The 21,428-nt window shown below is 51.6% G+C and overlaps 2 protein-coding genes across 6 annotated transcripts; one reads left to right on the top strand and one right to left on the bottom strand.

Moving 5' to 3' along the window:
• The first annotated feature begins 109 nt into the window (after positions 1–109).
• Positions 110–16,045, top strand: GYS1 (glycogen synthase 1). 5 transcript variants are annotated; one of them, XM_033127617.1, is made up of 17 exons: positions 164–182; positions 390–467; positions 1,948–2,129; positions 4,166–4,357; positions 5,261–5,446; positions 5,690–5,834; positions 6,684–6,801; positions 7,058–7,178; positions 7,450–7,556; positions 8,723–8,782; positions 8,874–8,952; positions 10,486–10,599; positions 10,869–10,995; positions 13,150–13,245; positions 13,444–13,607; positions 14,018–14,098; positions 14,243–16,044. In XM_033127617.1, the coding sequence occupies exons 3-17, from the start codon at positions 2,109–2,111 to the stop codon at positions 14,564–14,566; spliced, it is 1,935 nt and encodes a 644-aa protein (XP_032983508.1). In that variant the 5' UTR covers positions 164–182; positions 390–467; positions 1,948–2,108; the 3' UTR covers positions 14,567–16,044. The 5 variants fall into 5 exon arrangements, with proteins under 5 accessions (XP_032983507.1, XP_032983506.1, XP_032983509.1 ...); XM_033127615.1 differs by having other exon boundaries at positions 111–467; positions 14,243–16,045; XM_033127616.1 differs by lacking the exon at positions 5,261–5,446 and having other exon boundaries at positions 110–467; positions 14,243–16,045.
• A 1,195-nt stretch (positions 16,046–17,240) lies between these two features.
• On the bottom strand, positions 17,241–18,790 carry FTL (ferritin light chain). The gene is made up of 4 exons (XM_033127593.1): positions 18,460–18,790; positions 18,148–18,294; positions 17,722–17,850; positions 17,241–17,555 (listed from the first exon to the last, which is right to left on the bottom strand). Exons 1-4 carry the CDS (start codon positions 18,565–18,567, stop codon positions 17,403–17,405), a joined length of 537 nt encoding a protein of 178 aa, XP_032983484.1. The 5' UTR covers positions 18,568–18,790; the 3' UTR covers positions 17,241–17,402.
• Between the last annotated feature and the right edge of the window lie 2,638 nt (positions 18,791–21,428).

The raw sequence follows: 21,428 nt of genomic DNA, 5'->3' as shown, positions 1-21,428 counted from the left end.
TAAACCGGTGGCGGGGCAGAGCGAGCCCTACGCTGTCCGCCAATGAAAAGACGTGAGAGCCCCGCCCCCGAGCGCGGACCTATGGTGCCGGCCAAGGGGCGGGAACCTCCTCCTGGCCGCCGCAAGGTTTTACTGCAGGGGCCCCCCAGAGCTCAGTGACGCTGCGACCGCTTCTTGCCTAGGTCCGTTCTCCCCAGGGCAGAGGGGCGGTTGTGCAATAGGAAGCCGAGGGCATTGCAAGCTTTCCTTCGGGCACCAGCTACCTGACCCCACGCCCTGTCCGGTGCATTCCTCAAACACCTCCGGAGCCCCTACCTGTGGCCCCAGGAGCCCCCTTCCCTCGTCGGCCATGCCTCTTAGCCGCACTTTGTCTATGTCCTCACTGCCAGGACTGGAGGATTGGGAAGATGAATTCGACCTGGAGAACACAGTGCTCTTCGAGGTGGCCTGGGAGGTGGCCAACAAGGGTGAGCATGCTGGGCCCAGACGAGAAGGGCAGTCGGGGACTGGGGCCCTGGGCTCTTGAATGATAGGGGGAGTGGGCTACGTAGCATGACTGGTGGGTTCTATTATAGGAGCCTATAACTCCTATGTCCTTGGGGAGGGGCTGGGCTATGTCTCCTGGACCCTGGAGGAGTAGGGATGCGTCTCCTGACTATTAAAATCAAAGGAGGCTGGAAGCCCTGGTTCTAGGGAGGAGGCTAAGGTGAAAGATTACTAGGTTCCGGAGGGAGGTTTCCGAGACCAGAGTCCTGGGTCCTGAACAGGGAAGGAGATGTGAGGCTGGCACTTCTTAGAACAGACTTTGGAAGTGGCTGGGTTTCAGAACTGTGGCCCTCCTGATGTGGGAGGGAGCTGACTGGGAGATGCATAAGTGGTGGTGGGAGAATGGAGGCACTGGTAACTTGAGAGTAAAAATAGGAGGGCACTGGAAAACGTAATTCTTAGGTCCTAGGGTGGGAAAGAGTTTCGGGCCTGAATGCACAGGCTCCGAAGGAGCTGAGGGCCTGAGCTATGGGTTCCTAGAAGTAGAAGAACCTGTGGATATTGGAATGAGGGAAGGCTGGAAAGTCCTAAGTTATTCAGGGGTAGGGCTCTCTCATGGGAGTGGCTGGGGCCCTGGATTTCTGTGTCCTGGAGAGCAGAAAGGTTCCAGAGAGCCTGAGGTTCTGGATGTTGAGAACCAGGTGGGGCTGGAAGGCCAGGTGCTAGGCAGTCTCGCTGCTCAGAAGAGGGGGAGCTGGGGTTTTCTTAGCCGAGTCGCGGGAGAAAAAGGAACTGGGGCTTACACCGTGGGAGGGGCCGGCAAACACAGAGCCATGTATCATTAGGGCCCAAGCTCCAGGAGGTAAGGAGGCTGGCGGCCTAGACTCCTGGGTCTGGAGTGGAGTCCTGGGAGGGACGGGGGGGGGGGGGGGGGGGGAGGGGACCCCGCCTGCCTGTGTCCCCAGTTGGGGAGAGGAGACTGGGGTACAAGTCAGCAGGGTCCCTGGGGGGCAAGAATGACATTCCCTGCTTCTCTTGGGCAACTGTGGGAAACTGAATAGGGCCTACTGAGAATTTAAACACAGCTCCTGTAAGCTGGGAACTCAGGACATTGGGTTCTGGTAATCCTTGTTGACTTCTGTCATCCTTGGGACCCGAGCCCCTAATTCCCTCACACCCAGAAGCTCAGGCCCTCAGCCCCTTCAGTTAGACTCAGAAGTCTCACCTGAGCCTACTCCTCCCTCAAAAGTCCCAAACCTAGCCCCCTTCTCCCTTAGGCCTAGGTGTACTGCCCTGTAACCCCCTACCCCCTTCTCCTTCTGATGTGTGGGCTCCCAGTCCCCTCTTCTCTCTAAGCCAGAGGTCCAGGGCCCCAGTGCCACCCATGGCCCCCCACCCTGCCCCAGGGCCCAAATCTGTGGACCTCAGCTGGGGCCTGTCCTCACACACTTGGGCCCACAGTGGGTGGCATCTACACGGTGCTGCAGACGAAGGCGAAGGTGACAGGGGATGAGTGGGGCGACAACTACTACCTGGTGGGACCGTACACGGAGCAGGGCGTGAGGACCCAGGTGGAACTGCTTGAGCCCCCAACTCCAGCTCTGAAGAGGACGCTGGACTCCATGAACAGCAAGGGCTGCAAGGTGGGACATGGCTCAGCCGAGGGCAGGTAGGTGGGTGCCTGCAGTCAGGGTGGGAGCAGCAAATGGAGAAGGGGTCGGTTGGGGGGGTTAGTCCCGGGGACAGCCCCAGGGAGAGAGGGCTGCATGGACAGGAATACAGGTGACCTGGTACTTTCCCAGGCAGACACAGAGTAGTTAAGATTGACACTCAGACAGATGCAAGATCCCATGAAGTAGGCGGGTGAATCCCAACCTCTGAGATACTGGTAAATGGACAGAAAGACAGGGACAAGAATGACTGAGAGATGGTTCTAAAAGGCCAAGATCCTCAGACCCAGAGAGAGAAAAAAAGCTAAATAGAAAGACGGACAACCAGCCAGAACCCAGAGGAGGTGGGCTTGGGGTGAGGCAGGCAGCCAGAGTAGTGGTTTTAGAGCCTGAAGTTCAGATTTAGCTTCTGCACTTCCTGCCAGTGTGACCTTGGCTAACGGCATCTGCCTAATAGGGTGTTGGGAGGATGAAATAGTTAATAAGTCTTCCGCCCAGTTCTTGGCATGAAGTTATGGCTGTGGGCGAGCTATTATCTTTATGGTTATTATTATCAACATCATCATTATTACTGTAAACAACCAGGCTTGCGGGGTGAGGTGGACAGGCAGACAAAGCAAGAGAGATGGATGGAGAGGGACTGAGTGTCCCAAAAGGTGACAGTGGCTCCCCCCACCCCCAGGGACTAGATCAATGGGAGAGAGACAGAGTCCAGTCTAGATACAGAAGAGAGGCAACCCAATGTTTTAGAGAGAAAGGCCTAGAAGGAGAGAAAAAGACAGAATACTGATGAAGGGAGGAGAGGTTGGCAGGCAGCCCTAGGGAACAGAGTTTCAGACGAGCAGAGCCAGGGATTAAAGAGAGGAGGGGAGAGTTCCGTATAAGGGCTGAAGGATAAGCACAGAGAGATGGCTGCTGCCCAAGGAGAAGGCTATGAGGCCGCAGGGCTGAAGTACAGACAGGTTGCGGCTTGGGAGGGAGAGGTACAGTGGTTCCTTCGTTCATTCACAGCTTTTGGTTTGGGGTGGGGTCTAGAGCCCAGTTAGGCCAGACGTGTCCCCAAGGAACCCTAGAGCAGCCCAGCCCTCCCCCATAGCAGCTGCTCCCCACTGCTGGGAGCCTAAGAATAGCGCCCCCAGCAAAAGGGCAGACAACAGCTGGGAGGGGGCGGGGCAGTGGGGTCAGGCTCCCAAGGCTGGGGAAAGACAGGTTGGGGAGGAGGATGACTGCCTGTCAGCTAGATAGAGCTGTGGCAGCAGGCCCAGAACCTAGGCCATGGTCTCAGGAGGAAAAGCAGACCAGAGAAATGTGGCAGTGGTAGAAATGACACAGCGAGGCTTAGAAACACGGCAGTAGGTAGAAAAATGCAGCCTAGGTAGAAAAATGCAGCCCTGGGGTGGGGAAGGAGGGAAGATGGTAGTAGAGATGTACCTGCAGAGTACAAAATGGGCCTAAGGGCAGAGGAAAGAGGCAGTGGATAACAAACTTATGGCGAAAGAGTCAGAAACAAGGCAGCGGATGGAAGAAATGTGGCAGCGAGAACAGTAAAAGAAGCACCCAGTGGAAGGAATTAGCAGCACAAAGAAAAGATCATGGCAAAGGTTATCATGATGGTTTGGGAGAGAAATGTGGCGGCAAACACAGAAACAAGGCAGCAGGTCAGAGAAATGATTAGCAAGGTGGAAAAACAAGGCAGTGGGGGCACAGAGGCAGGATAAGCGAAATGTGTGATTATAAGCAGAGAAAGGAGACAATGGGTGGGAGAGGGCAGCAGTTATAGGAACTAAGCACGGGACAGGAAAAATGTTGCAACAAAGGCAGAAAAAGATTATGGCGGGAATAACAGCAAATAGAGAAATAAGACAATGGGTGAGAAATCAGCAGCAGATACAGAAACAGGGTGGAAGAACTCAGGCAGTAAGCCCAGATATCTGCCTGTGGCGGGGAGATGCACAGATGTGCCCAGAGACTGTGGTCAAAGCTCTGAGCCTCCCTGTGGGTCCCCCCAGGTATATTTCGGGCGCTGGCTGATTGAGGGGGGCCCCCTCGTGGTACTCCTGGACGTGGGGGCCTCAGCCTGGGCCCTGGAGCGCTGGAAGGGGGAGCTCTGGGACACCTGCAACATTGGGGTGCCCTGGTATGACCGTGAAGCCAACGACGCCGTCCTTTTTGGCTTCCTTACCACCTGGTTCCTGGGTGAGGTAGGCCCTGCTGCTGGTTCCCATGTCACTCTTTATGACCCCAGGCCCCAAACTACAAGGGCCATCAGTCCCTGGGCAGAGGGGGGCTGGGTGGGGGTCATAGCGGGGCTGGTTTCTCCCAGGGCATTCTGGCAGTTGTAGGTCCTATAATCCAAGGACCTTTAGGGATATGGATATCCAAGGACCCAGACTCCTCTTTCCTCAGAGACCCAAACTCCCAACCCCAGTTTCATTCTCTCCAGTCTTCCAAATATAGGAATTCTAAGTCCCAACCCCAGCTTTATTCATTCTTCTCTTCTAAGTATAGGAATTCTGAGCCATTAGCTCTTGGGAGGTTGGCCGGGCTGGAGGGCTCACTTCCAGGAACTCTGGGAGTTGTAATAGGCGTCAGATAGTGGTTGGACTTGGCTCTCAGATGGGGGCCCTCGATATTTGGGAAACCCCAGCTTGAGAACCAGGAAACCTGGCTCTGACCACCTTTTAGGTTTTCAAAGGCTAAAGAAACTTCGTTTCCCATGCCCTGGGACAAACGGTTTATGAACTGGCTGCTTCTAGGGCATTCTGGGAGCTATAATCCTTTAGCCAATATTGGGTGCAGGTCTATTTGCAATTGAGATAAAGGTCTCTAGGACTTGGGTCTTTCCCATTCAGCCTTACTAGGACTTAGAAGTTTGGCCAAAAATAAGAGCAGTTCCCATCAGCCTCCAAGGATAAGATCAGCTGATCCAGCTATCTCAAGGATTTGTAGTTCCTTTCCTGTGGGGATTACAGTGGGCCACCATCCACCCTGTGCAGTAGTGGTGATAGATATGCCTCTCCCCTGCTTCCTGGTCCACGTTGGGGATTGCTGATTGTCTTCACAACACATGTGGAGACAGTCGCCCTATCCCTGTTGCCCCACAGTTCCTGGCCCAGAGCGAGGAGAAGCCACATGTGGTTGCACACTTCCACGAATGGTTGGCGGGCGTCGGGCTCTGCCTGTGCCGTGCCCGGCGGCTCCCTGTGGCTACGATCTTCACCACCCATGCCACGCTGCTGGGGCGATACCTGTGTGCCGGTGCTGTGGACTTCTACAACAATCTGGAGAATGTGAGCTAGGAGTGTGGCAGATGGGGGCTGCCAGTATTTCAAAATAGCCCAAAGCTGTGTCTGCAAAGCCCCAGGAATCAAGCTCCCTCTTTTCCTAGGACCTGGGAGTCCAAGTCCCTAGTCCCTCCTCCCTCAGACCTGGGAGTCCAGCTTCCAGCCCCAACCTCTGCCAGGACCCCAGAGTCTGGACCTCTAGTCTTCTATCTAGTTTGCTTAACCTGACTGCCCTTTCTTCCTGCCCAGTTCAATGTAGACAAGGAAGCTGGTGAGAGGCAAATCTATCACCGCTACTGCATGGAGCGGGCAGCAGCCCACTGCGCTCATGTCTTCACTACTGTGTCCCAGATCACTGCCATTGAGGCTCAGCACCTACTCAAGAGGAAACCAGGTAGGTAATAGGCTGGGACTCCTAGACATAATGAGGCAGTTGACTGTGTCAAGGTCCATACCAATTTTTTTTACTGTGAAGAGCAGAGAACTACAAATCCCAGAAAGCCCTGGGTTGACGGCCTGACTATGAGACTCCTTGGCTGTACACCCTGGAGGCTAATGGTAGTTTCTTTGATATTAATTTCAGAAATGGGAAAATTCTTTTATTGGCTAATGTAGATATTGGTCTTCTGAAAGCGAATGGAGGTTCAATGGATTTTGTTTTTGGAAAAAAAGCAGTGATAGAACCACTTACTCTTCCCACACTATAGCACCGATTCTCAATGGATGTAAGGTGACCACTACAACTTCCCGAAGACCTTTGGCTGCTCAGCCCTATATTCCTGGAATTTTGCTCCAGGAGCTGATGGGGGTTGTAATTTTTAATTGATATGCTCTAATTTCTGTGAGGATAGAAAAGTGGTTGGGACCTTAAAGGAAGCTTGAAGATAGAGGGTATATTCTGGGAGAAGCAGGAGGGGGATGTTTAATCATTCCCAGTTATGGGTGGAATTGGGCAAACAAAAGAACTCCCACTTCCAGAAGCCCCAGTGTAGATTAGTTCTGTGTCTGATTAGTCATTTGCAGGGGCTGGTGGGAACTGTAGTTATGCTTGTGAACATAAGTAAGTAATATCGTGCAAAAAGGTATCTGAGTGGCAGGGCAACTGGGTCACCAAGGGAACTCACAGAGGAGTTACTGAAATAAAGAAATTATGAAAGGAAAAGGGTCTTTCCTTCATTTATTCATTCAACCACATTGATCTGAATGAAGAAATGAAACATGGGGCCTTCTCCCTCATTCCCAGATATCGTGACCCCCAATGGACTGAATGTGAAGAAGTTCTCTGCCATGCATGAGTTCCAGAACCTCCATGCTCAGAGCAAGGCCCGAATCCAGGAGTTTGTGCGGGGCCATTTTTATGGGTACGTGGGCCAGATCCCTAGGTCTTGAGAGAGAAAGGCTTGGGAGCTCAGCCTCTTAAGTCCCTGAGTGCCAGAACTGAGGACTGAAGGAGATCCCCATCTAAGGAGAAAAGACCCACAAATCCCAGGAGTCTCCATGATCCCTCTGTAACTGTCTGTGATGTTCTTTGCCCCTGTAGCTTCTGGGGTTTGTATTTTCAAGGCCAGGGCTAGAGGGTGAGGGTCTCAGCTTCACCCTAACTTATGGCTTCTTTAGGCACCTGGACTTCAATTTGGACAAGACCTTGTACTTCTTTATCGCCGGCCGCTACGAGTTCTCCAACAAGGGGGCTGACATCTTCCTGGAGGCCTTGGCCCGGCTCAACTATCTGCTCAGAGTAAGGCCTGGGCTGCCAGGGGACAAAGAGAGAACGAGACAATTAGTATATAACTGGCGAGAATAGAGACACAGGGAGGTTGGGGTAGGGAACCCCCTGTGTGAGGGAGAATGTGTGGAGGCCCAGAAAGAAGAGTCCCAGTGGGGATAGTAGCTCTGTGTCCTATAATTCTTGATATGAAGGGGCGTGGCAGGATCCTAGTGGTGTTGGGGGGTAGAAAAGGGTGGGTAGCCTCAGCCTCTTCCCACGTGAACCCTTTTCTCTGCCCCAGGTCAACGGCAATGAGCAGACAGTAGTCGCCTTCTTCATCATGCCAGCTCGGACCAACAATTTCAATGTGGAAACCCTCAAGGGCCAAGCCGTGCGCAAGCAGCTTTGGTCAGCAGCTCTCAGTTCAGGATCCCAGCTGTGTGCTTTGGGTCCACTATTTCTCCTGGAGTCTCAGTTTTGTTATCTGTAACATGAACATCCTGCCCAAATGATTCCTAGTGAAGTCGCCTTTGCTTAAGACGCCTCCAGCTCGGGGTCTGTAAGAAGTCACAGGCGGGACAAGTGCCACAGCGTGACCAGGGCTCTGGTATCAAACCAGCAAAGTCCCACTTGTTCCACTGACCCTTGCTGGCTTTGTGACTCTAGGCAAACCACTCCCCCTCTTTGAGCCTCAGTTTCCTCATTTGTAAAACCCATTCATTAGCCGTCAGGTGTTCATTGAGCACCTACTGTGTGCCAGGCACTGTTCCAGGCCCTGCGAGCACAGCTGTCAACAAAAAAGATAAAATCCCTGCCCTCATTGTGCTCACATTCTAAAAAAACTATAGAAAGTGCTCGAGCAAAGAAAAAAAGCACAGGAATATAAGATAGGGTTCTCTGGATAGGCCATATCGAGAAAGTGCCATTGGGTGGATACCAATAGAGGAAATGAGGGAGGGAGCCCTGTGTGTATCTGGGAAACAGCAAGTACAAAGGCCTTGAGGCATGTTTGAGAAACAGCACGGAGGCCAGTGGAGCTAGAACAGAGTGCCTTCGGCAGATGGAAATCAGGCCAGAGTTAAGGAAGGATTGTGAGCCGAGGAAGGTTAACAGGGCTACAGGGTGGCACTGTTTGCTAGCTTTATTTTTGTACATAAGTTTTCTTCTCTCAATATAATTTTCCCTTTTTATAAAATGGGGCTTAGCGTTGCCACTGCCAGGACTAGTACAGGTCCTAATAATAGCTGACATTTCTGGAAGGCTCGCTGTGTGCTCGGCACTGTGCACTTTTTGTCATGACCTCATTGAGTTCTTACTGCAAACCTGAGGTTGATTCTATTTTTATCTCCCTCTGACTGATGAGTCACTGAAGTCAGAGAAGGAAGGCCACCTATCTCTGGCCACACAGCTAATGCAAGACACGAGGGATTTAAGCCTTCCAGGGCCTGTTCCCTTGGACTCCATCCTCCAGCCGGAATCCCCAGCGCTTCTCTGCTCAGACCTGTTTCACAACTGCCCGAGTAGCCTAACAATAGATCGTTGGTATGTATGTGATGTTGTTCCGCTCTTTCCAGGGATACGGCCAACACAGTGAAGGAGAAGTTCGGGAGGAAGCTTTATGAATCCTTGCTAGTGTGAGTGCCCCACCCTCAGCCCTGCACCTGCCTGGGCCCTAACCCTTCTCTTCAGCCCTTCTCAGGTACATACCCTTGGCTCGTCCTGCAGGGGGAGCCTCCCAGACATGAACAAGATGCTGGACAAGGAGGATTTCACTATGATGAAGAGAGCCATCTTTGCCACGCAGGTACAGTTTGGATCCCTGAGTGAAGAGATGGCAATTCCCAACAGCCCCAGAGGCAGCGTGCCATGTTAGTTCTGACCACAGAGATTGCTGAGAGTTCTACTTTATTGGGCAGCTCTTATTTGGGGGGCGGGGTGGGGGGCTCAATGCTGAGGTCCACAGATGGTTGTGAGCTGATTGGTAGAACTTCAATTCCCAGAAGCCCTTAGTGCAGATGCTTTCCCATGGCTTATTATGCCACAGGGGCTGCTGGGAATTATGGTTTCTCTGAGTCTCCAGGGTCAATGGACAAAAGGTGAACTTTAGAAAATCAAGACAGCCACAAAAGGAGAACTACAACTCCCAGTTAACCTTGGGCCTTGCTGCATACTAGCTCCACCTCTGTCCCCAGAGTCTGCTGGGAGTGGTAATTTTGTTGGGCCTCTGCAGGGATAATGGGGAGATCAGCTAAAACACTCCCTAAAGAATATTGAAAACTCAGCAACTGCTGTTTCTTATCCCACTGGCTGTGTCTTAACCTCCAAACACCCCTGGGAGCTGTAGCTTCTTTAGATTCCTGAATTTAATGGAATTAGGTGGATGGGAAACCTTAGAAAAAAATTGTCCGTCACCAAATGAGAACTACAATTCTCAGCAGCCCCTGGGTCTTTCTGCTACATTAACACTTCTCTTACCCCAGAGACTTCTGGGAGTTAGAGTTCTTTTTTTCTTTGGAGTCTATGGTCTTTGGTACCTGTGGTCAGGATTTGAGCCATTTCCTGGGGAATGGAAACCTAGACAGCCAAATTGCACAAATAAGGTGTAAAGTGCTTTTGGCCTCACTAGAGCATGTTTCGGCCTTGGGGCTGCTTGGAGTTGTAGTTTCTTGGGCCCCTAGAATCAGTAGACTGAAAGTGAGTATAACTTTTAATGACAGAAATGATGGAACAGTTGCAAAGAACTATACATCCCAGCAGTCTCCTGGGACTTCCATCACACTAGCTCTATCCTCCTCCAGCGGGAAATGGAGGAAAAATTCAGTGGGAATTCCCCTCTTGGGAACTGTGGTTTCTTTGGGCCTCTGTTGGGGGTGCAGGTGGAGGAAATTACAGGATGGAGAGTAAAGAGAACTTGGAGAGAAAGAGATCCAAAATTTTCATAAGAAAACTATAACTTCCAGCAGCCGCTGGAGTTTGCTACCATATTGGCACAGTCTGTGCCCCTACCCCGTCGACTGGGAGGAATTACAGTTCCTTTGGATTTCTTTGAAGACAAAGCCAAGAGTACAGAACAAGACAGCCATAAGTCCATGTAGCCTGTGGGACATGTTAACATTGGCTCTGCCTCAAAAGTAGCTGGGAGTTATAGTTTCTTTTTAGCTAATAGTGGTGAAAGGGAAAAGAGAATCTTTACAGATAGAGCCAAGTAGGAAAGCTACAACTCCTGGTAATCTCTTGGGCTTGTTGCCCCACAGCCTGGTGGGAATTGTAGTTTCTTTGGATCCTCAAGGTAGGCATGTCCTTTCTCTGACTCCCATCCCACTTGTGGCCCCTACAGCGGCAGTCTTTCCCCCCTGTCTGCACCCACAATATGCTGGACGACTCCTCGGACCCTATCCTGACCACCATCCGCCGAATTGGCCTCTTCAATAGTAGTGCCGACAGGGTCAAGGTGAGGGTACTGTCTAGGTGGGTTGGGCATGGTAGGAGGTTAGGGGGAGCCTGGGCCTCACATTTCCCATCTCCCCTAGTTTATCTAAGGATTGCTATGTTTAGTAAGCACCTTAGCTTTGGAAGCAGACAGACTTGGATTCAGATCTTTGTCCTGCCACTGACTTGTGTGACTTTAGACAAGTTTTTCACCCTCTGTGGGCCACTCTGGGATGCTAGAGAATAGCTAATTACGGTGCCTCAAGCTGAGCCCTTCTTTTTCACTGCCAGGTGATTTTCCACCCAGAGTTCCTCTCCTCCACTAGCCCCCTGCTCCCTGTGGACTATGAGGAGTTTGTCCGTGGCTGCCACCTTGGGGTCTTCCCCTCCTACTATGAGCCTTGGGGCTACACACCAGGTGAGTGCAGCATGGGACTGGGGTTCTGGTCAGATCTGGCATTATCTTGGGACAAGGCACTTGCCTTCTCTGAGTCCCTAGCTCCTCCTTTGCAAAACACAGACAATGGCAACAGTCTCTTCTGCTACAGCATGTGTTTCTGTGACACGGTAGCCCATGTCATGCTACCTGGAGGACTGCTGTCGTAGTTCACAGGTGATTTCCTCCAATTTGCTGACATGTGGCCCCCCAAGTCGCAACAGCTTAACTATGCACAATTCACTAACACAACTAAATGTGGCAAAGTCTCCCTGAGTTGTCCCCAGTGCCCACTGGCTCCACTTTTCTCCTTTTGGCTCCCTTTAGACATGGACTTCGAGTTGGAACAGCCTATTTACAGTTCTCCCTCATTTTGGGCCATTTTGTTGTGGTCTCCCCCAAACTCAACCCTTCCTCGCATCCTTTTCAGTCAAGCTACTTTCATGTGTTTTTTTTTGAAACAATTTTTAAATTAGTTTCAGATGTACAAAACAACATAATGATTAGACATTTACACCCCTCATAAAGTGATAACTCCCCCAAGTGTACTACCCATCTAACATTGTACATAGCTATTACAATACCATTGATTATATTCCCTATGCTGTACTTTATATCCCATTGCCATATATATATATATATATATATATATATATATATATTTTTTTTTTTTTTTTTTTTTTTTTTTTTTTTTTTTAATGGTTGTCATTCAGCATTATTCTACATCAGCTTCAGGTGTATAGCACAGTGGTCAGGCATCTACACAATCTATGAAGTGATCCCCCGATAAGTCCAGTACCCACTAACACCCTACATAATCTTTACAACATTATTGATTATATTACACATACAGTATTTCACATCCCCATGATTTTTTGTGACTACCAATTTGTACTTTCTAGTCCCTTCACCTTCTCCCACATCCTTCAACCCCTCTCCCATCTAGCAACCATCAGTGTTTTCTGTTATCTCTGAGTCTATTTCTGTTTTGTTTGCTCGTTTATTCTGTTCTTTAGATTCCACATATTGGTGAGATCATATGATATTTCTTTTTCAGTCTGACTTATTTCACTTAGCATAATATCCTCTAGGTCTATCCAAGTTGTTGCAAATGGTAAGACTTCATTCTTTTTTATGGCAGAGTAATACTCCATTGTATAAATGTACCACAATTTCTTTATCCAATTGTCTATTGATGGGCATTTTGGTTGTTTCCATATCTTGGCTATTGTGAATAGCGCTGCAGTAAACATAGGCATGCTTATATTTTTTCAGATTAGTGTTTTAGATTTCTCTGCATAAATACCCAGGAGTGAAATTGTTGGGTCATAAGGTACTTCTATTTTTAATTTTTTGAGAAACCTACATACTGTTTTCCATAGTGGCTATACCATACTTTCCTATGTTTTAAAGGCCAAATAAATACTACATTTGCTGCAGTGTTTCTTAATTTATGATAATTTAATAAGTCTTTTAAACTGTGTTTACATAATTAGTAATTTTGCCAGTTTCATCCATGGTTAAAGTGGTGCATTGGTTTTGTGTGATCAGCCCCTACCTAATATTCCCCATAAGTTCTGTTATATTTAGTACCTACTTTAGCAGCCTACAGAGGATTTTAGAAACATATAATAATTATAATAAATTCCTTGAACCATTTCTCAATGCTGTTTAAGACAGTGAACAAGGCAAAGTACTTGGTCTGTACACAGCGATAGTAATAATAAGAGAACTTTTCTTACCTCCTGTGAAAACAGACTGAATCTATGAAAACCAAAACAGTATGGTCTGGCCCAAGAAAGTATCTTACAGGTTGTGAGGATTAAGTAAAATGGTAGACATTGGCCCAGAGCTCAATAAATTAGCATCCTTACCACCCAACTATGAACTTTTCCTCATCTAGAGGCCTTGGGGCAAGTGAATTCCCTTTTTTGAACCTCTTAGCTTCCCCTCTAAGAAATAGGTACTATAATAGTCTAATGCACAGCCTAATTTTTCAAGCTCTTGACTTAAATCAGCCCAGGACCCAGCACTTGGTTAAAGGTGCCACTAGAGGGCGCCATTGAGGTTTTTATTGCAACTTAAGACCTGCAAAGAAGGAAAAGCTAAGAGGGCATTTCTCACGCCTTCCCACAGCTGAGTGCACGGTGATGGGCATTCCCAGTATTTCCACCAACCTCTCTGGCTTCGGCTGCTTCATGGAAGAACACATCGCAGACCCCTCAGCTTACGGTCAGCGCCCAGACTGAGAGCCGGGACTCTTGGATCCTGAGGAGGAGGGGTGTGGACTCTTGGGTCACTAAGAGACGAGAGAAGGGGGTGGACTCCTGGGTCCGAGGGGGAGGCGGGGTCCTGGTGCAACAGAGGCCCAAGAAGAATGAAAGTTTCCCCAATCTGTTTTCTGAGTCCCCGTCCTGCCCCGTCCCCCAGGTATCTACATTCTGGACCGGCGGTTCCGCAGTCTGGATGATTCCTGCTCGCAGCTCACCACCTTCCTCTACAGCTTCTGCCAGCAGAGCCGGCGGCAGCGCATCATCCAGCGGAACCGTACAGAGCGCCTCTCCGACCTTCTGGACTGGAAATATCTAGGCCGGGTATACCTCCTTTTCCTGTCCTCAGCTGGTGAATCAGCTGCTTCCGGTTCTGGGTCTCTGGTTCCTCAGTCCCAAAGGCTCCTGCTGGGGTCTTGGTCTCCTCCTACTTGTAACTGTCCCTTTAAGAAATTAATCAACTTCTGCAGGGAGATCACATTGGTTCAAAGTTCTCCTATTAGCATAAGGGTGTAGCCAAAGAGACCTGCCTCACAGACCGTCCATTCACAGCTCTGCCTATCTACATAAGGGGTGGAACGGGAAAAAACGGATAATTGGCTTAGGCGCCTAGGGAAGATGCTGCAGTGTGCTGATCTACATAAAAGATATAGCCAGGGTTGCCCCCCTCCACATCTGCCGGGGGAGGCTCAGGCTCCCGTCCCCTGATGCCCCCTCCCTTTCTTTCCCCCAAGTACTATATGTCTGCGCGCCACAAGGCGCTGGCCAAGGCCTTTCCAGAGCACTTCACCTACGAGCCCCAGGAAACTGATGCGGTGAGTGGGCTAGGAACTACAGGGCTGGCTGGGCTGGGAGGATGTTTCCCTCCTGGAATTGGAAGGCCTCGGTGGCTCTGGACACCTGGGCAGGTTAGGGACCACCAGTCACTTTACCCTTTGTGCTTACCCTCCCATACACAGGCCCAGGGCTACCGCTACCCCCGGCCGGCCTCGGTGCCACCATCGCCTTCATTATCTCGGCACTCGAGCCCTCCTCTGAGCGAGGATGAGGAGGATCCCCGTGACAGGACGCCGAACGAAGACACCGAACGCTACGATGAAGAAGAGGAGGCTGCCAAGGACCGGCGCAACATCCGCGCCCCCGAGTGGCCGCGCCGCTCCTCCTGCTCCTCTTCCACTGGCGGGAGCAAGCGCAACTCTGTGGATACTGCGCCCTCCAGCTCAGTCAGCACTCCCAGCGAGCCCCTCAGCCCTGCCAGCTCCCTGGGAGAGGAGCGCAACTGAGTCCCCTGCCCCACACTCCTCTCCCACCTCACCTCCCTCGTCCAGAGGGTGGGTTCAGAACTGCGCTATTCCTAAACCCCACTCCAGATCCCAAACCTGCTGTGGAGTCCACAACTCCGCCCCCTCCGCCATACACTCCAGCCCCTCCAGCTCCACTCCTGGAATCCCCAACACTCCATAATCCACAACACCGTGCCTTTCTTGGGTTCCAGAATATAAAATCTGTGCCCTGGAGTCGCCCTAGGCCTGGCCTGGGTCCAAGAGGACAAAAATTGGCCATTACTCTGTCATGGTGCCAGAGGTTTTAGGAAACCTGGCCTGTTGCCTTCTGGCTGGGGCTCCTAAAGCCCTTTGTGGCTTGCAAATTCCACAGCATACAGAGCACACCCTGCTCAGTCCTGGCCTAGGGTCCGCCAAGCCCTGGAAACCACATGGTGTCCCTGCTGATGGGACAATCAAGTCCAGAGCTTGAGCACTTTCAAGCACTTGAGTTAACTGAATGCAGAAGGTCCTCCATTTCAACTCCAGAACTCGGGCTCCAGGATAGGGTACTCATTTGTTTGTTCTGGCCCTCCCTGGGGTATCTGGCTCTGCCTGGAGGACCCCTCCACCCCTGCTCCCTTCCTCCATACCTTGGCCAAGCAAGGGTGGGCAGAACCACTTGGCTTCTCATTCCTACTGGAGAACATGCAGTCTTGGTCTAGGTGACTTTCTGGCCTTTTCTGGGCCAGACCCTATCCCTTCCCTGAGTCTGAGTTTTCCCCTGGATCTCAAGACTCCTGTGCCCTCCAGGAAGTCCCCCTGCTGAGGACAGAACTTGCTGTTTTCCACTCCCGCAACCCCCAACTGCCAGGCCCATCATGAAACCACTGGGTTCTAGGTCCCGGCTGCTGAATCTAGACCCTTACCACTATGCTGCATCCTGGTTCCCTTCCCGATCTAGAACTGAGCCCACTGGGTTCTAGAACCTCCATTTTTACCTCAAGGCTCTTCCATCCCCAAGCTGTGTCCTGCCCTCAGCTTTGGTGAAAGGGAGGGACCCTCTCACATGTGCTGTGCTGTATCTGATGCACTTGGTTTGCAGTTGGGAGGGTGGGGGCAGAAAGGGTGTGATTGAAGTGTGTGAGGAGATGAAAAAAATACATCTCTACTTAAGAATCCCAGGTTTGGTCCGACGTGAGGGCTTGGTGGCCTCAAACCTGGCCCCCCTCTTTTTGGCCTCCTCTATTCCTATCCTTGCCCACCCGAGTCCGATTCCTTGTCTCATTCTGCTGTCATGGGGAGACTTGGATTGCTATTCTGGATTCCACTGTTATTTCAAAGGAAAGAACCTCTGGTTTAGTTTGGACCTTACTTGCAAGTGGCAAAAACTTGGTTCCAACTCTCTGGCAGAAAGGGCCTATGTCCCTGGAGAAACAATCCACAGAGTAACCTCAAGCCAAGTGTGGCTCTCTAAATTCCTCAGCACTACCATGTTTCCCCGAAAATAAGACCTAACCGGAAAATAAACCGTAGCATGATTTTTCAGGATGCTCGTAATATAAAATAAGCCCTAATACATCTTTTGGAGCAAAAATTAATATAAGACCCGGTCTTATTTTCGGGGAAACATGGTAGCCATAAATAAATGTTCAGTAGCCTCTGGCTACCCTATATATAGCATGGCACATACGTTTCCATCACTGCAAAAAGCTCTGCTGGACAGCACTAACTCAGAGCATGTTTCCAGGGCTCTGTGGCCTCTGGACTTGGACCCTGCTGTTCTCTGGATAGCTCAATTTGGGGGGCAGGGGGGAATTTTTTTCCTTTCAGTTCTAGTCACTAGGCCATAGATGCATCTCTGGACCAATTGCTTTTCAGGGGAGTACAAAGCTCCAATTGTTTGGATTTGGATGTGATCATCCCTCCTGTTAGCCACTGTGAGACGTACAAGCCCACTCCCCTGTGAGAATCACGAGTGGCCACCAAAGTGTGGTGACAGCAGGAGCATGGTGCTGAGTGGACAAAAGAACAGGTGTCCAAGCAGCTACTTCCTCTTAGATTCTTCTACCAAAAACAAGGGTAGGTCAGAGTTGACTCCGTTGTGTAGCTGGGACCCAGCAGCTGCTTGCTAAGTCATCCTCAAGCTTCTTCAGTTCACATTTGGATGATCTGGCCCCAAGTTTCACATCCTATTTCTGTGCTGAGCCCCAAACCCCTAACTCAGCACCTCTTCCACATCACATGCTTCTAAGCCCCTCAGATCCACTGATTTTCTTTCTATTGGGCGTCTTGAATTGGAGAGGGTAGCAAGCAGCCTTCGAAACAGGTCAGATCTGAGTATGCCTCCTGGTTGCCATGGGCAATTTACATAGTAATAGCCTTAGCTCACCCATATAAAGGGGCTGGTAATTCTAGTTAACCTCCCTGGATTGAGCCAGACTACTTTCAGGTTTGCATAGTTCCTGGCCACATACCAGCCCCAGGTCTTACTATATTAGACCCTCCATGGAGTCTGGGCTCTACCATCGAGGTGAGACAGCTAGGCAAAGCACAGGACCCACCACTGCGACACACCCCTTAGACCAGGAAAGAGGGAGGTGGACCAACAACTCGCTCTGCCCTCCCAGTCCAGCTAGCCTTGTGAAAAATAGATCCCAGGTCACTTCCCACAGCACACACACACACAACCAGCTGCTGCAAAAAGCTTTATTGTTTCAATTTGGTCCACAGCAGGGGAGAGGGCTCTGGGGTGGTTAGAAGGCTGCCTACTGGTTTTAGGGAGAGGCTCCGGCAAAAGCCTAATGTCAGGGGGATGCAGAGGGGCCTCTCAAAGGCCTCTGGGCTCCAAATGCTCCTAGTCGTGCTTGAGGGTGAGCCTTTCGAAAAGGTACTCGCCAAGCCCGGCCTGGGAGCTAGCCAGCCTGCGCAGGTTAGTCAGGTGGTCGCCCATCTTCTTGATGAGTTTCACCTCCTCGTCTAGAAAGTGGGTCTCCAGGAAGTCACAGAGCTGAGTGATAGAAGAGGAGAAAATGCTGCCACATGTAGATAACAGTGTGACACATGGGGGGACGAGATTCAGAAGAAAACTTGCCCAAATGAGGCCACAGCTTAGAAGAAGCTTCATTCCAAGGATGGTTTTAGGATGGGCAGACATAGATGAAGGGGGTACTTACATGGGGGTCTGCTGTGCCGGCAGAACCCATGGCATGCAGATCCAAAAGGGCCTGGTTCAGGTTCTTCTCCAAGACCAGGGCAGCTTCCATGGCATCCTGAGTTTTACCCCACTCATCGTGGGAAGGCTTCTACACAGAAGACAGACAGCTGAGAACTGGCCATATAACCCACAAAGAACTAGAACTATCTTTCCCAGCAGCTGCACGGGTCAAGGTCCTAGCCTAACAAACATCACCCCCAGTCTCCTACAACTACATGCCCCAGAAGACCACGCTGCGGTCTTGGAAATGGCTGCGCCTCCATTTCTAGCCACAGAGGACTGAAAACGTCCCAGAAGCCCACTCGGTGCCTAAACCACTAGGGTCAAGGCGCTTCGTTCCAAGAGACTCTTGGGAGATGTAGTTCGCTGCCCACACACTATTTACCTGCAGGTCCTGGAAGAGGGCGCGACCACCACGCTGGTTTTGCATCTTCAAGAGACGTTCCGCGCCCTCGCGCTTCTCCTCGGCCAACTCGCGGAAGAAGTGGCTCACGCCCTCTAGAGCCACATCGTCACGGTCGAAATAGAAGCCCTGCGAGAAGAGATGGTGGGAACAATAGTTAGCGGGAGACGAGGCCAGAGGCGATATTCTGCCCTCTGACTACCCAACAGGACAAAGACGGCCAGCGCGTGCGCAGAGGGCCGGAGGTGCGCATTTGGGGGAAACTTAGGCCCAGGGCGTCCTGGGGACCCTCACCAGAGAGAGGTAGGTGTAGGAGGCCCGCAGATGCAAGTTGACCAGGCGGTTGACGGCGGCCTCCACCTCGGTGGAATAATTCTGACGAACTTGGGATTGGGAGCTCATGGTTGCTCCGCAATAGGAATTAAGCTAAAAAAAAAAAAGGTGTTAGCTGGTCTCGGAGGCCGAGGATGGCTGAGTTGGTTCCGAAGGCTGAGACTGGAAAAGAGGTTGGAAGGTGGTCGGAGGCTGGAAGAAGGGGCGTCCCAGGGTCTGTTCCGTCCAAACACTGTTGAAGCAAGAGACAGATCCGGGGAAACGCCGAGAGCACTGAGAGGCGGTGGCTAAGGCGCTTCTTTTATGGCAGGCGAGGCCCTGGAGGTGGGATGTTTAGAGAGAGCAATGGGCCAATCCACGGTGGTGAGAGGCGGGGCGTGGAGTCCCTGCGTGACCAATCCAGATCGGATAGGAGTCCCAGACTCCCGCCCCGCGGTGGTGGGGGAAGTCACGCGCCTGTTGCTGAGGCTGTTGTGAAATAGGGAATTGGGGTGTGGGGGGGTGGAAGGGTCTGGGGCTGATTCTGGGTAGTCAAGGGATTCTCAGGCGGGAGGGGGGGTTGTCTCTCTGGTAGGTGGAAGATTAATGGGGACACTGGGCCTGCTTTGCAGTGGAGCCACAACAAGCAGCCCTGGAAAATGGTGATCCTGGGGGTGTCTCAGGAAAGTAGGTTGGATTCTGGGGTTGTCTCTCTGAGAGCATGAAGTTTTCTGGAGCCTTAGGGGTTCCTGGGAGTTGCAGAGGCCTCCAGATTACTGGGGTTTTCTCTGGGAGATGAGGGGGCCGCAGATCATTGGGAAGTTTGGAAGACGGTGAGATCGTATTTCTGGGAACCTTGGGGATCTCTCTGGGTTGGAGGGGAGCCCTGTGGTTTGCTCAAAGATGGGGGTATTTCTGTAGCCTTAACGTTCACAATGGAGGTCCGTATTTTTCTGAAAACTTCCTGGGGTCGGCCTTTAGGCCCTTCAGATGATCTGCAAGATTAAAAGGGCAGTTGTTCCAGAGCCTTGGGGTTCACCCCCCGAGTGGGGGAGAGGAATGTTTTCGCCCTTAAGTGTCTGGGACCTTTGGAATACCCTTGGGCCTATTTCAGGGGCTCACTGTTTTTCTGGGAGCTGAGATGGGGAGGGGTAAAATGACACTCAAGCTTTGGGGTTTCTCTGAGGCTGCGTTTCATGGGGACTGTTTTGAAGGCCTCCAGATAGTTTGGGAATTCTCTTTGGCTCTGAACCAGTCTCTCCGAAGTTGTCCCTGGCTTGCCTGACAGGTGCGCCTTCCGGGTCACAAAGAGCCCTTGGATCCCCGGGAAATGAAGATCTGGGGACCCGTGGACAGGATGTCTGTCTTCAACCAAAGTACATTTTTAAAGTGTGCCAGGTCCAGGCTGGGGTCTGGGAGGCAAAGCTGGCCCAAATCAGGACTCAGCCTTCAAAGAGAACCCTGTTGTGGGGGGAAAGGACAGGAATTTGACCCTATTCAAGTGCCCTAATGGAGGCAGCCAGCGAATTGGGGTGTCGGGTTGGGGGGTAGAGGTCAGGGCCTGCTTTGCAGTGGAGCCACAACAAGCAGCCCAGGCAGGGTGCGTCCTGACCAGGCAGATGTGGGGCCAGGCTGGTGTCTGGGGTCCTCAAGGGGTATCTGGGCCAGTGGCCAAGAGAGCTGCTGTGCTGAGTCATGCTGAACTCAGCACAGGAAGGGGCTCAGGCACAAGGGTGGGGTGTGGCTACTCACTGACCTCATCTTCTCCAGTAGACTGCAGTCTGGCTGAGACCCTGGGAACTAGGCCTGGCTGGCCCAAACCCAACTCTAGCCCCCTCCCCCAAAGTGCCGCCTAGCTTGTGCTTTGTCTTTAAGTCTTACTGTCTTTTTAGTTCCCTTGATGTTTTCCTTGGGCTGCTACCTGTGGATATACTTTCCTGGACAGTGACTCAGTCTCCCCTCTTTGCTTTCTTATCTGGCTGTCATCTTTCCTCAGACTTGTCTCTGGGGCAAATCCATTGGGGGAGGAGCAGCTGCCCCAGGCACAGTCACAATGCGACCTGAGTTACTCATTCACCAAATTACAAACCTCAACCTAAAAGACCTTTGGCCTTCGGCTGGCCCTGCCTGTGGAGAGGTGGCCTGTGGAGAGGTAGAGGGAGAGGAAAGGGTGAGACAAAGACGATCTGAAGGACAGACAGAGATCTTGGGGTTGGGAGAAGATCCTGAGATACGGGGAAAAGACAAAAGACCCGGATAGAGGACAGAGCTTCAGAGAGACTAGGATAGAGACAGAGACCGAGAGAGGGACAGAGAGAAAGGGGAAAGACCCAGAGGGGGACAGGCACCTAGAAAGAGACAAGACCTAGAGAAAAGGGACAACAAACCCTGTGTGACTCTCCAAGATCTCATTCTCATCCCCTTCTCTGATTCCTCTTCAGTGTCTAAAGCTACTAAGCCTTTCCAGAACTCAGCATTTTAGGGGGCAGGGGGGGCCTGCCCCTCTTAGAGGGCCCCACCCAGTTACTGGGCCATACCCCAGAGCTCCTCCTCCTCCAGCCCCTCCCCCACAGCTTGTCAGTCTCCAGCCATGTCCCCCAGCACAGGTTCTGGCCTGGTCATCTCCCTTGGACCCTCTTGTCCCAGCCTCCTCACCGCCAGTAGCTTCCCCATAGGGCTCCAGAGCCCGCCCCTGCTGTCCCATTCTCCACCTCAGTAAACGTGCAGTTTCCCATATGGTGGGAGCATGGTCTGCATCCTGGCCCTGTTCTCTGCCCCACCCCCCCTCCAGCCCCTGGCTCCTCTGCCTGGATCCAGTACAACACCCTAGGTTGTGACACGTGATCTCGTCACCTCCATTCCCCTCAGGGCTGCAAAATCCTGGAGGGCAGGAGTGGGACCTAACTCATCACTAACCCAGAGGGAACCAGGCACCCTCAGAAAAAAGAGGT

The sequence above is a fragment of the Rhinolophus ferrumequinum genome, chromosome 15, assembly GCF_004115265.2.
Source record: "Rhinolophus ferrumequinum isolate MPI-CBG mRhiFer1 chromosome 15, mRhiFer1_v1.p, whole genome shotgun sequence".
Taxonomy (NCBI): Eukaryota; Metazoa; Chordata; class Mammalia; order Chiroptera; family Rhinolophidae; genus Rhinolophus; species Rhinolophus ferrumequinum.
The sequence above is the reverse complement of the archived record's forward strand: the minus strand, read 5'-3'. Positions and strand labels throughout refer to the sequence as shown.

Coding starts and splice junctions, on each gene's coding strand:
- GYS1 (XM_033127615.1), top strand. CDS start 350: ATGCCTCTTAGCCGCACTTTGTCTATGTCCTCACTGCCAGGACTGGAG. Junction 8,953..10,485: donor GAGCCATCTTTGCCACGCAG/GTACAGTTTGGA, acceptor TGGCCCCTACAG/CGGCAGTCTTTCCCCCCTGT. Junction 13,246..13,443: donor CGCAGACCCCTCAGCTTACG/GTCAGCGCCCAG, acceptor CCCGTCCCCCAG/GTATCTACATTCTGGACCGG.
- FTL (XM_033127593.1), bottom strand. CDS start 18,567: ATGAGCTCCCAATCCCAAGTTCGTCAGAATTATTCCACCGAGGTGGAG. Junction 18,295..18,459: donor CCTACACCTACCTCTCTCTG/GTGAGGGTCCCC, acceptor CTCTTCTCGCAG/GGCTTCTATTTCGACCGTGA. Junction 17,851..18,147: donor CCCTCTTCCAGGACCTGCAG/GTAAATAGTGTG, acceptor TCTTCTGTGTAG/AAGCCTTCCCACGATGAGTG.